Source organism: Hemiscyllium ocellatum, chromosome 4, assembly GCF_020745735.1.
Source record: "Hemiscyllium ocellatum isolate sHemOce1 chromosome 4, sHemOce1.pat.X.cur, whole genome shotgun sequence".
Taxonomy (NCBI): Eukaryota; Metazoa; Chordata; class Chondrichthyes; order Orectolobiformes; family Hemiscylliidae; genus Hemiscyllium; species Hemiscyllium ocellatum.
The window spans coordinates 26,311,180-26,326,024 of record NC_083404.1 but is presented as its reverse complement, the minus strand read 5'-3'; the positions used below and the strand labels follow the sequence as shown (position 1 = coordinate 26,326,024).

At 37.5% G+C, this 14,845-nt stretch overlaps 1 protein-coding gene across 1 annotated transcript in view; it reads left to right on the top strand.

Annotated features, from left to right (window-relative positions):
- The window catches only part of eif3hb (eukaryotic translation initiation factor 3, subunit H, b), a 120,208-nt gene extending 106,098 nt beyond the window's left edge, over positions 1-14,110 (top strand). Inside the window, exons 6-8 of the mRNA XM_060822825.1 lie at positions 8,258-8,378; positions 10,748-10,880; positions 13,828-14,110. Coding sequence (XP_060678808.1) covers positions 8,258-8,378; positions 10,748-10,880; positions 13,828-13,925 — 352 coding nt within the window. The 3' untranslated portion in view covers positions 13,926-14,110. The remainder of the gene's footprint in view (positions 1-8,257; positions 8,379-10,747; positions 10,881-13,827) is intronic.
- The last annotated feature ends 735 nt before the right edge of the window (positions 14,111-14,845 follow it).

Here is a 14,845-nt window from a genome sequence, read left to right as displayed (position 1 = left end):
GCTCTAAGTTTGTATTTCCGGTCTTTGCTGAGTTGAGCTTAAGCCAGCCGAGGGGAAAAATTGGAAAGGTTTTGCTGCTTATTGCTGGAAGTGTTTTCACAAATGCTGGATGAGGTGAAGAACAATTTAACTGCCATTGTAGGTGAATGGGATATTTATGCTCAATGTCTAGAAATGAGCAATATCTGCTTGGGCAATGTATTGCAGACCACCTGCAACATCATAGCCCAGTTCAAAGAAACATGTTGCTTAGTAAATCAAAAGATTGTGCTTGTATATGAATGTCTTTTTTCAGAGGCTGTAGCTTCTGGAAATAGAAGTTAAAACACTATTTTATAAAAGAGTGCAAATATTTAAAGAAAAGGAAATGAAATGAAGCTTTGTTTCAATCTTGTTCAGTCATTTTGCTGTGCATGTTAAGCAAATATTTTATCTGGATGCTAAAGTACTCACTATTACCACATAGGCATGTAAATGAAGAAGGGCCTGTTTGATTAAGAAAGAAGAGAAAACAGCTATTTACATTGTGAATACAACTTCACAATGTTAGAAACTGTAGCCCTATTTTAATTATCCAACCCACAGCTTCCTTGAAGGGTTTGAAATAAATTTACCAATCTTGTTGATTAGCTCACTTGGCTTGATGGATGATTGCAATACAGAGTGACGCTAACTATGTGGGTTCAGTCCCTAAATCGGCTAAAGGGGCTACCATGAAGGATCGCCCTCCTCATGTCTCCCCTCGCCTGAGGCGTGGTGACCCCTAGGTTAAACAGCCATCAGTTGTCACTCTGTAATGGGAGAGCAGCCTTGTGGTCTGGTCTGGAAAATGGTGACTTTACCTTTTACATATCTGTATGTTGCTACTGTTATGTGCCATATATGTTCATGGTTATACTCCACAACCATCTGATGAAGGAGCAGTGCTCCAAAAGCTAGTGCTTCCAAATAAACCTGTTGGACTATAACCTGGTGGTGTGTGATATTTAACTATATATGTTCATAATTTTGCAGGCAGTAATTTTCCTTAGATGTTCTTTACTTTGTGTGACACGTTTAAAAAAGTTTGAAGAGTTTGTGTCCGGTGGAAAAAACTTTGTATAGTAACTTGTATTCCTTAGTCTGTTACTGATGAAGACTTGACCTACCAGCCAGGTCAGGAGCAAAGCAACACAGAACAGATCTTGCCCAAGGGTGTAATTTTTTTTAATAATAAGATCCAGTTGACAAATATTTAAGCATTCTTCGAAAGGGAAAATATCTTAATTATGGATCTTTTTATAAAAATCTAAATATAAACATCTAGCATATTATCTCCAGTTTCTCTGTTGGCAGGCAATTTTAGACGTCAAATTTGGGTTTGCTTATTTAGTTCTTTCAACTGCTTTTTTTTATTTAAGCTGATGCTATTACAGACTGAACTCTGGCATCATAGATAATCTTTTGTTTTGGTTTTAATGAGGTGGTCTTTCACTCAGACAGAAACACAGTGTTGCAGATTTTGTTTGAACAATGATACCAAAATTTATTGAGCAAAATAAATTTTAAAAAATTTAAAATCTGTTAACAAATTCAGTGAGTTTAAATACATTAAATGATCATCCTTTAAATTCAAAGTGCTCCTTTATCAATTCTTTTTTTAAAAAAGTGAAAAACAAATCTCTTATGCAGCAACCCTTGTACAGTATTTATGCCTGAATCCCCTTGTCTATACCTTTGATGAGTGGATATCTAGACTGGAACATCTTATAAAACCTGAGTTTAAAACAAACTTGACTCCAAGTCCTCTTCAGGGTTTTGCTCTAACACTTCTGATTTCGGACCATCGCGAACTCTAGTTTTACTGTGTTCTACTCTCCTCAGGAGCACTGCTCTGCGCATACATCTCCAAGCAAAATCTCTCACTCTGAGCTATGTTAGTTTTCTCTGAGCTTAAACAAAGCCTGAGAGTCCAGAAATTTCTAACTGAAAGCTTGACTTACATTTGTCTGGCTTGTTGCGTCATTAAAGCCTAAAGTTTAAAAAAAATTCTGTTAAGCCACCAAAGTCAGCCTTTCAAATGTTTTAAACCAAACCACCATGACTACAAGTAATACTTGTAAGGCAACTATTAACTTTGTACACACAGACAGCCTATTTGTTAGGAACTCAAAATTTAAAATCCAAACATAAAATAAACATGAAAAATCGATAATTTATATGATACTTGGGTAAGGAATGGTGCCACACCTATTCATTTCAAGCATTAATATTTGCACCAAGCATTTCTGGATCAGGTAAACCATGAGTTAAAAAATGAAAACAAGCACAAATCTCTTAGTTATTAACTATGTCTGAATAGTTTCATCAAATTGAGTAACAGGGATGATTGATAGTGTTGGTGTGGTTGATGTGTGTGTAAATGGACTTTGAAAAGGCAGTTAAGGTTATACCTCATAAATCCATAGGATTAAATGGGTAGAGCTGCATGGATACAAAATTGGCTAAGGGGCAAACAGTGAACAGTTGGGTTTTTTTTAAGTGAAGGAAGTAATGTTCTCCAAGAGGCTATAATGGGTTGAAAGGGGTGTGATGTGTATACATTCTTTATATCTATTAAAAAACAGGGTCCTGTATATTCTAATACACAGCCTCCAGTGCATGCAAGTGTGCCACTGAGAGCCTGAATATTTTGAATTGGCTGTCAGTGTAATTAGTTGCCCATTCAGGATTACTTTGAATTCAAGAGACGTTGCATCTAATTTAAAATTTAAAACACTTTTGAAAATCAACTGTCCATCATCATCCAGCTGTTGCATTCTCTGTTGCAACACTGCAGCCAATCAGAGTCTACTTGTCAACAATCAGCTGTCTTCTCTGACCTAGTATAAATGTTATTCACTTTAAATTGCATTTTTCTTCTTGAAAATTGTCCTCCTGAGTGCAAGCTAAAAAGCTTCAACAAAATGTATTTTTTTTAGTGATATTTAAGTTATTATCATTTAAGCAGGGCATGTTAATCGCATCAAATTGTTTGAACGATGAGGAAGTAGTTATTCTGAATAACTGTATTTACTATTTTCAAGTTACAGTTTCAAGCCTGTCTGCAGGTTTTATGGTTTTTGCTGCTTCTTTAACTGTTCTCAATATTTTTTAGTTGTTATGCCAAGGCTTAACTCTTACAGTTTTTCCTAGATCTCTGTTTGCTTCTGTCATCACCTTTCTGAATTTTCTTACCTTTATACTTGTAAGTTGTTTTATGGTCTTGTCGCAGGAATTGTAGCTAATGTTTTCAGTCTTTCTGAGACCATAGGAAGTAAGAGCAGGAGTAGGCCAACTAACCCATCAAATTGCTCCACCATTCAGTAAGATCATGGCTGATCTAATTATGGTCTTTGTTTAGTTTAACAGTGTTACGTTTAAGTAAATATCTATCCTTCATGCTCAGTGATAATCTCAGTGGAAATGTCATTAAAGAATCTCCTCCAATCTACTTCCTTTAGTAGATACTTCCTTTCAATAACCATAAGTGTGCAGGTTAGGTGATTTGGCTATGCTAAATTGCCCATAGTGTTAGATGTAGGGGAATGAGTCTGGGTGGGTTGCTCTTTGAAGGGTCAGTGTGGACTTGTTGGGCCGAAGGGCCTGTTTCCATACTGTAAGTAATCTAATCTAATCATTTGTAAATTTGTAAAGACTAATTCTTCGTCTTTGTAATTTCGATATTTGATATCATATGATTTGTGGAATACTATAACTTCCATTTCCTCTGCAGCACCAATGTAAGTGCTTTCTGCTATTGTTTGGGATCATTGTCAGTAAATAACTAAGACTACACAATGATGTTAAGCTTAATGCATTTTCACAATTATTGTTTTGATGATTTAAATCTTCTGACACAATAATTTTTTTGTTTTAATTTTCTCTTTCCAGCAATCTTCACCTTCTTCCTGATTTGCTGGTTTATGGCATAAGTCACGCATTAGCTTGGATTTTTAAAATATTAGCAAATATTAATTAGAGTAAAATTATAAATATGTTAATTTAATCCTTGATTATTAAATCAGGCGAACCTTTACAACTATTGATAATTTCAGGCAAACATTCTTGAGATTTGCTTTCATTTTAAATTCCATCAGTTTCCATGCTAGGATATAAACCCATATCATCAGAGCAGTAACCTGGACCTCTGGAATATTCGCCCACTGACCTTACCATTACACCTCCATCTACTACAGTTTTCTTGCTGTATGTTTACAATGTTTAAATTTATGTTAAAGCTGAAAGAAGTAAACAAAAGATTGCCATGTACCTTTTGGTGGAGCCAAGTTACCGCTGTCATAATGTACATAAAATGACCAACACAGGCACTGGAACAATGCCAGCACAGGCCCCTGGCAATTCACTAACGGGGTTTTAGACTGCTGGAAGTAGTTGATGGGGAATAAAAAATAACAAAAAACAAATTCTTATAGGATAAACCAAGAAGAGGACTCTCTTTTGGGAATTCAAACAAACAAAAATAAATAATCTCCATTGATTTTCTGGCATAAAATAGCTGTAATTACTTTACATAAAGCAGGCATGTATACTTCAACTTTTAGAACCGTTAGCCAGAATCTGATTGCCCACAATAAGTAATTTGTAAAATAATATATTACAGCCAGTCTGAACTCCATCATGAAATGCATAGTCAAAGTTTTTTTCTTTAGTACTTCCAAATGTTTTGACAATTAAAAGGTTTACTAAACAAATAATGCCTTGAACGATTAAAGAGCTCAACATGAATGACTGCAAAAGAGTCTTTGAAATGCTGCAGTGCTCCAGAACTATTCAAAGTAATGCACTCCAATAGTTTCCCATGGACTGTGTTAGTGTTAATAGATTTCGACATATTTTCTTATAAATCATTGGAAAATTGGGCCTATGATTCTAAACCAGTCCACGATGAAAGGCTTTGCTGCCTTCTGACTCTTAGTTTGGTCAGTCTAAACCTGATTCATAATTTTAAAAAAAACATCAATTGGATAGCACCTATCACAGTCATATGTTATGACTATGAACCTTTATAGCCTGATGTACTTCTCATGCTGATTTGGTTGAAGCTTTTTGCCTTGCACTAATTAGGAAAGTTCTCAAGGAATACCAAAGTCAAGGATAAACTACATTTATACTCGGTGAAAGAAGAGTGCTGATTGATTGGCCAGTGGACCCTGATTGATAGAGGCATGTCCTGAGAAAAGAATCACAGAGTGGCTGCCACCTATTTAGAAGTGGTGATGGGTAACAAATGCTGGCTTTGCAAGTGATGTCCACAACCCATGAAAAAAACAAATAATGCTCTTTGTTAATGTTAGAAATGTCACTGCTGGTTAGAACACTGCAAATGGATTTAATCAAATGCAAGGTCTGTTGAAACTCCAATTTGAATATTGTGTCGAAGTATGTAGTTATGGCAACCAATAGACTATTACCAGTGCCAAACATCTACGGTATTAATATGGCTTCACACAATGGGAACCATCAATAATCTAAATGCACTGCAAAATAATCAAATTGTAATCTTATAGGAAGTGCTAACACCAAATTTAAATAAAGTATTTGACTGCACATTAGTTATAGCAGCTGGAGAGAAATCTTTTCAAATTTTTTTCTAATTACGTTTCGACATATCACCCTCAGATGAGTTGACTTTAGAAACAGTGGTGGCGTAATCACTGTACAGATACCTAGAAGGTGATCAGAATTGAACTTCTGGAATGTGGGAGTAAGCTACATAAGAAACTGCCCTAATATTGTCTAATATTCAAAACAAACCAAACTATGTGATGCATTCCATAAACTGTCAGATTGACAGGCAGGAGGCTGGAAAAATACAGCAAGTCAGGCAGTATCAGGAGGTAGAGAAGTGAATGTTTTGGGTGTAACCCTTCTTCAGGACTCAGGGTGGGTATAAAGGGGGTGGTAGGGACAAAGTGGTGAAATGGAAATAGGTGAAGACAGGTAGAGGGAATGACCTGGTTGGTCACTGGGAGGAATGAATCCGGTTGGCGACAGGGAGGAGTGAAAGGGGGGGAGTTGGGGGGGGTGATGGGAATGGGAATGGAGGTTAGGCCAGGATGGTCAGAAATGAAGTGGAAAGGGGAATTAAAATGGGCGGTGACTGGGAGGTCCAGTCAGCGCCTACGGACTTCTTTAAGGTGCTCGGCGAACCGTTCTCTAAGTTTACATTCAGTCTGTTCAATGTAGAGAAGGCCTCATCGGGAACACCCGATGCAGTAAACTAGGTTGGAAAAGAGGCAGCTTCACCTGTGTCTCACCTGGAAGGACTGTCTGTGGCCCTAGATAGAACCTGTCAGTATACCACCACCTTATCTCCATCCAGGGCTCCAAACAGTCCTTCCAGGTGAGACAGCGGTTCACCTGCCTCTTTTCCAATCCAGCTTACTATATCAGGTGCTCCCGATGCGGTCTTCTCTACATCAAGGAGACCAAACATAAACTTAGGGAATGGTTTGCCGAGCATCTTAGCCAGACCAGCAGGAATTGACTGGACCTCCCAGTCATCGCCCATGTTAATTCCCCTTCCCACTCCCTTTCCGACATGATCATCCTTGGCCTCCTCCATTGCCACAATGAACCAAATCGCAAATTGGAAAATCAGCCACCTCATCTGCTGATGTAGCCTACAACCTGGAGGACTCAACATTGAGTTGTCCAATTTCAAATAACCTCCCTTCCCAGCCCCTCCCCTCCCTTCCACTACTCCCTGCCACCAACCTGATTCATTCCTTCCATTGACCAACCAGGTTGTACCCTCTACCTGTCTTCACCTATCTCCACTTCACCACCCTCCCCCCGCCACCCTCTTTATCTGCAGCTCCCCTTACATCCACCTCCAGCCCTGAAGAAGGGTTACACCCAAAATGTCGACTTCTCTATCTTCTGATGCTGCCTGGCTTGCTATGTTCTTCCAACCGCCTGATTGTCTAGTTCGGATTCCAGGATCTGCAGTTTTTATATCGTTAATAAATTATCAAGTCAGCCAGAAGAGAGAAATCAATTGCGCTGAAGACAATATGAAAATAGGAAAGTCATTTTGTCAGGGGACTTGAACTATCCATGTAAAAATTGTGAAAACACATGAAAATTAATATTATTGCAGACCTTCTACCCTGACCATCTAGGCCATCAGCGTGTTATGGCCTCCTCCCATTAAAGTGTAGGCTCCTGCCTGGTAACAAGGCAGACAGTCTGACCAGAATTATCAAATCAGGCATACTCTCATAGACCTTTACCAACACCTTGTTAATATCAGGGTCTCATACCTGATAGGCGATTGAGCTCCATAAAGTATTTGAAGCAACGGAAAAGGTTAATCTGGAGCTTTACATTTGTCGATCATGACAAACATATGCATATAGAATAGTAGTTTTAGAAGTGCTATTAGGAAATTTTTTCATGCATTGTGTCATCTGTAATGAAATAACCCTCTTGATGTAAAGTTGCGAAGGCAAAATACCTTAGAAAAAAGTGGAATACTGTAATGGGAGACTTTGATATTTCTGAAGGATAAACTTCAATGTCAGGAGCAGATTTCCTAATTCATAACCACAGAGTCTTTGCATAAACTTTGTTGGACTCGATCTGTTGATAGTACTCACTTGTCTTAACTGAATTATCCAACTACAGTATGTGCAAATGTAAATTAAGTTATCTTTTCTCTTCGCAAATGCTGACTGACCTGCTATGTCAAGTTTAGGTACATGAATCATAAATTATTCTTTCTTGCTACCTCAGCAGTAGTGTATTTCAATAAATCCACTTTTCTGGTTGTAAAACCCGATGTCATCAACCATCTTGCATACTTTTAAAGAGTTAGGCCTTTGTTTTGCCTGAATGCTGTGAATACATTCAGACATCGCCAGTATCAAACTAAAATTACCTGTTAGTTATATGTTTGAATTCCCAATCTTCATGCAGCAAAGCACTTGGATTGTTTGACTTCACCAACTGGGTTGTTGAAAATGGTTAGAAGATCAGGGTAATTATTATTTCGACCTTTCCATTTTGGCCTGGAGGAAGTCAATACAAACATACTTGTGTCGTAAGATATCACCCTTGTTGATTTTTGTCTTTCTTGGTATTATAAGGAATGCAGTGGGATCTGTGTTTTAAATGTACTTTATTTGAGAGAATGATTGATGGAGATTAATTCATTTTAGTATAATATGTAGGAACAACAATTAGTCATATTTCATAATTATTTGTCTTGCAGAAATCATCTAGAAAAGAACCTTCAGCTGTTAATGGACAGAGTGGATGAAATGAGTCAAGATATCATTAAATATAATACCTACATGCGAAATGTAACTAAACAGCAACAACAGAAACAGCAAGTAAGTAGAATCAAAGCTACAACTTCCTATATTGGCAGAGTTTAGAATGAAGAAATACCATCATCATGCTATCACTACAAGCTGTGGTAGACGCAGACTTTACGGTTGCCCAATAATTATGTCATGGAGGTTATTCTTAACTGGGGGAAGTGAATCACACCCTTTGGATTTCATGTTCAAAAACCTTTTAAAAGAAAAACATCCTTTTTGTTAGCCTAGTATTTTTCTTTCCTCATTTTCTCTGTTTCTTTTTGACACTGAGTACTCTGTTGGCCTCCTTTTTTCCCTCCGGGAAAGGTCAGTTTTCCTCGTGGTGAGTCAAACCTTAAGTATTTGGCAATCATTTGAAAGTTGTCAGTGTTGATGCTGTGAATACAATTGCATCCTTAGATACCCATCTGTGAATTTTGTTCTCCTGTAGTAACTTGAGATGAGTATAATTCAAATGCACCATTAATCTTTTTGAGTAAAGCAAATTGTGTATTGTATGTTTAGAAACACAAGTTTTTGTTTACAATCTCCCTAAAATCAATCTGCTAAAAGTATTCTGACCAAGCTGAGTGGTATAAATGCTGGAAATCTGAAATACAAATACAAAATACTGGAAATACTGAGCAGGTTAGACAGCATCTGTAGAAAAACAGTTGACATTTCAGTTAATCTTTCATCAGAATTGGGAAAAGTTGGATGTAACAGATTTGAAGAAAATGGTGGGTGGGGCAAAGGCAAATCGAAGGTCTACAATAGGGTGGGAAGTGAGTAATTGAATGACAGAGTTAGTTTTGCTGGGCCAAAGGGAAATGTGGTAATACAAGAAGGTAAAAGATGTTCTAAGTATAAGTGTACTACTGGCTGAAAACAAAAGTAAAGCAGGTCCCAAATATTCCTTCCAGTACAAGCAATCTCAATGTAATGTACAACGTTTGTTGCTCATTACATGATCTACTCTGCATTGGGCAGACTACATGCAAATTGGGTTACTGCTTTGTGGAACACCCCTGTATAGTCCTCAAGCTCAGCAACCCACAGATTCTGGGTGTCTCTTGTTTTAATTCTTTACACCAACATCACTGACATCTTTGTCCTTGACTTGGCATGATGTTCCAACAAAACAAAATGTAATTTTGAGAAACAGTGTCTCATCTTTTAATTAGACAATTTACAACCTTCTGGGCTGAACATTCAGTTCACCAATTTCAGACCATAAAACTCTGCCCCTCCCTCCCATTTTATATTTCCTTTTCTTAGTATATTTCAGTTTTGTGTAATTTTCACTTTCAGATAATACCACCCCTGCTCTGAACGCATCTTTTTGGTTTCTATTCCTTCTTCATTACCACCCCTTTGGCCCTGTAAGATGTAAAACTTTTGTTCAGTGTCTTTTGTCTTCTACCCTACCTAGCATTCTCAGGCTCAATATTAGGATGCACAAGGATGATTCAAATCTACTGGGTTACATGGTGAAGTGTACAGTGTTAATTTTAATTAGATTAGATTACTTAGATGACTTACAGTGTGGAAACAGGCCCTTCGGCCCAACAAGTCCACACTGACCCTCCGAAGAGTAACCCACCCAGACCCATTCCCCTACATTTACCCTTTCACCTAACACTATGGGCAACTTAGCATGGCCAATTCACCTAACCTGCACATTTTTGGACTGTGGGAGGAAACCGGAGAATCCAGAGGAAACCCGCATAGACATGGGCAAAATGTGCAAACTCCACACAGACAGTCGCCTGAGGCAGGTCCCTGGCACTGTGTGGCAGCAGTGCTAACCACTGTGCTACTGGATTATTTGTATAATTGCACAAAAGTCAAGTTGTATTAATTGATTTAATTGAGTCCTATTGTCACTGATGTCATCAGATTCATTTGCTATTTAAGAAATTAAATTTGGCTGGCTTGTCTTATCAAACGTTTTCTTGGCTGATCTTTGGAAAAACTTGAATGGGCGCAGTGCAGTTCACAAATATCCAATTTAGATAACAAAAAGGAGGGTCTAGTGTTTGACCCTCTGGCTTACCCTATTATATGGTTAGATGAGCACTCTTAACTATAAGTTTCTTGGTTTATTTATAGAGGTGACCATAATATTACATCTAACAAGGTATGGTAACTTGTAACAAGAATATATATTGTTAATAAAGAATTTACGTAACTAACCTACAAATATATCTGTGGATGGTGAAGATACTAATTAGACACTTTTTTCCTTTTTGGAAGAATCTGAGGATGTGAATAAAGTCTTAATTTAAGAATAAGATCTCCCCATCCCACTTGAAAGATGGTGTTATCTAAAAGAATTAAGTTTTCTGAAAAACTTGATTTGGCAGCAGCATAAATTCAACTTTATCATTTTGTTGCAGTACCTACACAGACGTCAGCTGGAAAATTCCCAAAGACAGAGCCGAGGAGAGGCACCATTGCCAGAGGAAGACCCTTCCAAGTTATTCAAACCACCTCAGCCACCACCAAGACTTGAAACACTCCTTGTTGCAGGTTAGAGATTTAGAGGGGAGACTAAAAGAGATAACTGAAAATTTAATTCTTCCAGGTTCGATGTAGTACACTTTTGGTGCACCAAGCTTTGTATCCTGCCCCAACCTTAGAGCTTCCAGCCTAGGGTCTAGCAATGAACCATTAATCAATTATGTTCACCTGGATTATGAACTGAACTTGTGTTTCAGAGAGGGGTGGTTCTTTATACTTTATAGGAGCCCTCTGCTGTGTCATTGTGACATTTTTCTATCAGCTGCAGGAATAAGATTGATAAATTTATCCCAATTGGTAGAGATTTTAGATTTTTTTTACAATTGTATCACATATAGGCATGAAGTAGTGGTGTCTTTAATATATTTGGCATTCATCTGAAATGCCAATGGTACAATCACAGACAGTTTTTAGAATATGTTTGAGCTATTGCAACAGGCTGTCACTATATTAATGCAGTTGTTATTCTGATTCAATTTAGTGTTTCTCTGGGTTGTCTTGATCTGTATGGTATTTGTGGTTGGTGAAGGCAGAGAAACAGCATGCTATTACTGGGTGTGTACCTCCAGTTTCTCCAGTTGCAATATGGAGGAAATTGTGATGTTCATATTTTCAAAATTTTTCAGCTTTATATTAGAATAATTTAAGACACAGGGCTTTTCCAGGATGTTGTTTTCTGGTTCACAGAAGCACTGAAATTCCAGCAGGATTTAGTTTTGGTTATAATTTTCCCAACATTTTCTCAAATAGTTTCGTCCTACTCACCCCTGTGTTAGACTTATTGCAATCACAGTGTATTCTAGTCAATTTTTAAAAAAAGTCTTTCTTCTAAGTCATCTTTTCATATGACCAGTAGTTTTATCTCAAACATTTACTTGCATTCTGTTATCAGCATTCCTGAGATGTTCTGTGATTTTATGTATAATGCTTGGATAACTACTCAAGATTACATCCAGAATTGACCCAGAATCTTGTTAGTTGGACAATGTTCTGTCTGTATTTAAAAGCTGTAGAAACTATAGGGTTGCCACCTCCATCTACTGTGTCATGATTAAAATTCAGATTTTTGCTTTTAATAAATAATTTGCTTGTGCCTTCTCTTGTCCAGTTCTTACCTTTCTTTGATCTTGATCCATACTGGGTTGTTGGGTCAAAATCCTGGAACTTCCTTCCTCTACCTACAACAAATGGATTGCAGTGGTTCAAGAAGCCAGCTCATTATCTTCTCTTGGGAAGGGCAATCAATGCTGGCCCAACCAGTAATGCCCACTTCTCACGAGTGAATCAACAAAAAAGAACTAACTCAGCATTGATCAGGAGTTTAGCATGTTATCTTTCTGTGGATGCAATATTTTTAACAAGTTGGTGCTACTTACCTGCTATAATATGCTTGTCCCTTGTGTTGCCTCCTCATTGATGTTTAACCCAGTTTTGTCATTCCTCTGACTTTGCACAATTTCTTTTAACCCCATATATTAAAACTATGCTCACGTGAATATTTCTGGAATGAGTTTTTAACTACTTTTTTCTCCCCTTATACTTATCCACTTCTTGTTTCTTTTTTATTTGTGCTCTTATCCATCACATTGCCTCATGGCCTTTGTGAGCACTTTTCATTTGTGACACAGGCGTGCCTTGAATGTTAACCTGGCAGAAGTGGGTACTGCAGATGCTGGAGGTTAAAGCCAAGATTAGAGTGGTGCTGGAAAAGCACAGCAGGTCAGGCAGCATCCGAGGAACAGGAAATGACTTGAATGTTAACCCCTCAACCCTTTCCCCAGAGATGTTCTTGTGCCTGAAAGAATTGGGTTAGATCAGAGAGAAAGTAGCTAATTATATAAAGGATAACCATTTTAGTTTAAATAATCATTCTGCCTGCCATAATCAAATTTTAAGAAAAGTCATTCTACAAAAAAACTTAGTGTTTAGCTGTATCTTCTAGTTCTTTAAATTATTTTTGTATTGCACTTGAAAAATATAAAAGAGCTTTTCTCATGATATAATCTTTAGTTGTTTCCCGGAAAATAAAGCAAATATAAAAAATGGCCAAAGCAACTCCACAGACCTATTGACATTTTTCCCTAGGCCTGTGCAACTACTGCCAAAAGTGCTTTAGAAAACAGCGTGGCTTGGCTACTTTCCACTCTTTGGTACATTTAGAGCCTAAATTGAATCCCTGGGTGGTGCCTCTATCAATGGTTATTCGCAGACTAGAAGACGAAAAAATTATTTCAAATATCTCTGTCTGACAAGACCATTCTAGACATGAGTGGTTTGGGATTGCCATATCAGATTTGGGATCATAATCGACAGAATTATTGCCATCTTACTGAATAAGTCTAACTTGTGTGAAAACAGTATTGATTCAAACTGGATACTGAGCTGCTGACTTGAGCTGAAATACTGCGGAATCCCTTGAGAACAGCTGGGAGCTTTATTTACCAATATTTTGACAGTGTTTAGCTGCCATTCAATAATTAGTAAAGTTCGAGTAGCAAAGGTAACTGAACCTGGCATTGAGTTTGAAATACAAATCCCTTTTCCTTAATTTGTATTCCAGAGTTTCAGCACGATGCCAGTTACATATCAGATGACTGGAAAATACCAGAACATTGCCCATCTTAGACTTTGGTATTAATGTTCTTTGTAATTTCTTCTGGAGATTTTCAGAAAGGTCACATAACAAGTGCTGTTTAGTTGCTTTGACGCTGGTCACTTTAAGTAGACGTGATTGGTGCTGTGATTATGGAAGTGGTTATATTGTAATCAATGGTCATAGATTCGCTTGTCTACATGTATTAAATATTGACAGCATAGCATTAGTTCTCTCTGTGTGGTATATGATTGTGTGAAGTATTGTCCTTTGAATTCTGTTTTAAATCTTTCAGGCTAGATTTTGAACTTAGGTTCCCAGAGTCTTTAATTTTATGTTTTGCCTTTTTTCAACTCTTGACAGGACAAATCAACACCTACTGCCAGCAGATCAAGGAGTTTACATCACAGAGCATGGGCAAATTATTCATGGCTGAAGCTCTTCAAGGTCACAACAGCTGAATTCTCAATTGAATGTCCTTTAGGTCAATATGGTGTTCACATCCAATAAAATAACATTCATCTGAAAAGTAACACAGAAGCTGATTTTCTTATAAGTTTTCTTGTTTTTGTGTAAGTGACATTGGGAACTTCATTTAGCCCAGCTTATATGAATTCAATTAAAATAAACATGAATTGGATGACTATATTGTTGGTCTTGTATTTTTCTTCCAGCTTAAGCACTCTCCCTGACTGTAGGAGCCAACAGTTGAGAATATTGTGCTAGTGAATTAAATATTAACATCATCATACATGGTTCAGTGGTCTTAAAAGAAAATGTGGATCAGTTTGACTATTATTCTCCCCCTTGCCCTTTTGTTAAGTAATGTATCTGTACAGACCAGCTTCAACCTGAAATGAAAGACTTTTTATTTGGAATGAGATTTTTAAAAAAAGAAAGTTACCTCCACTGCCCTTTAGTTGTACCTTAGGTGCACATTCCCAAGAAAGAGTTTGGAAATAGCCAAAAGGTCTTTGAAAAGCAATACAGCCTAAAATAGCATCCATCCCTCACCTGCTTCATCCATGCCTTCCACCTACTCATGTGCCCATGGCATTTCATATTGTCACTGGCAACCAATGCCCATAACCTTCTCATGGCTCCCCTTTATGCCAACCTATGTTCTTATAATCACTGGCTCCACATATTCTCGGTCCTTAGAAGATGGTGGTGATCTGGCTTCTTGAAGCACTGCGGTTCACGTGCTATAGGTAGACCCATAATGGTCTTAGGGAGGAAATTACAGGATTTTGACCCAGCAACATGGTAGGAATGATGATATATTTCCAAATCAGGATGGTGAGTGGATTGAATATAATTTTGGATGATTTATAATCATCCAGAAAAGAATAATTTGATTAGGGATAGTCAGCATGGTTTT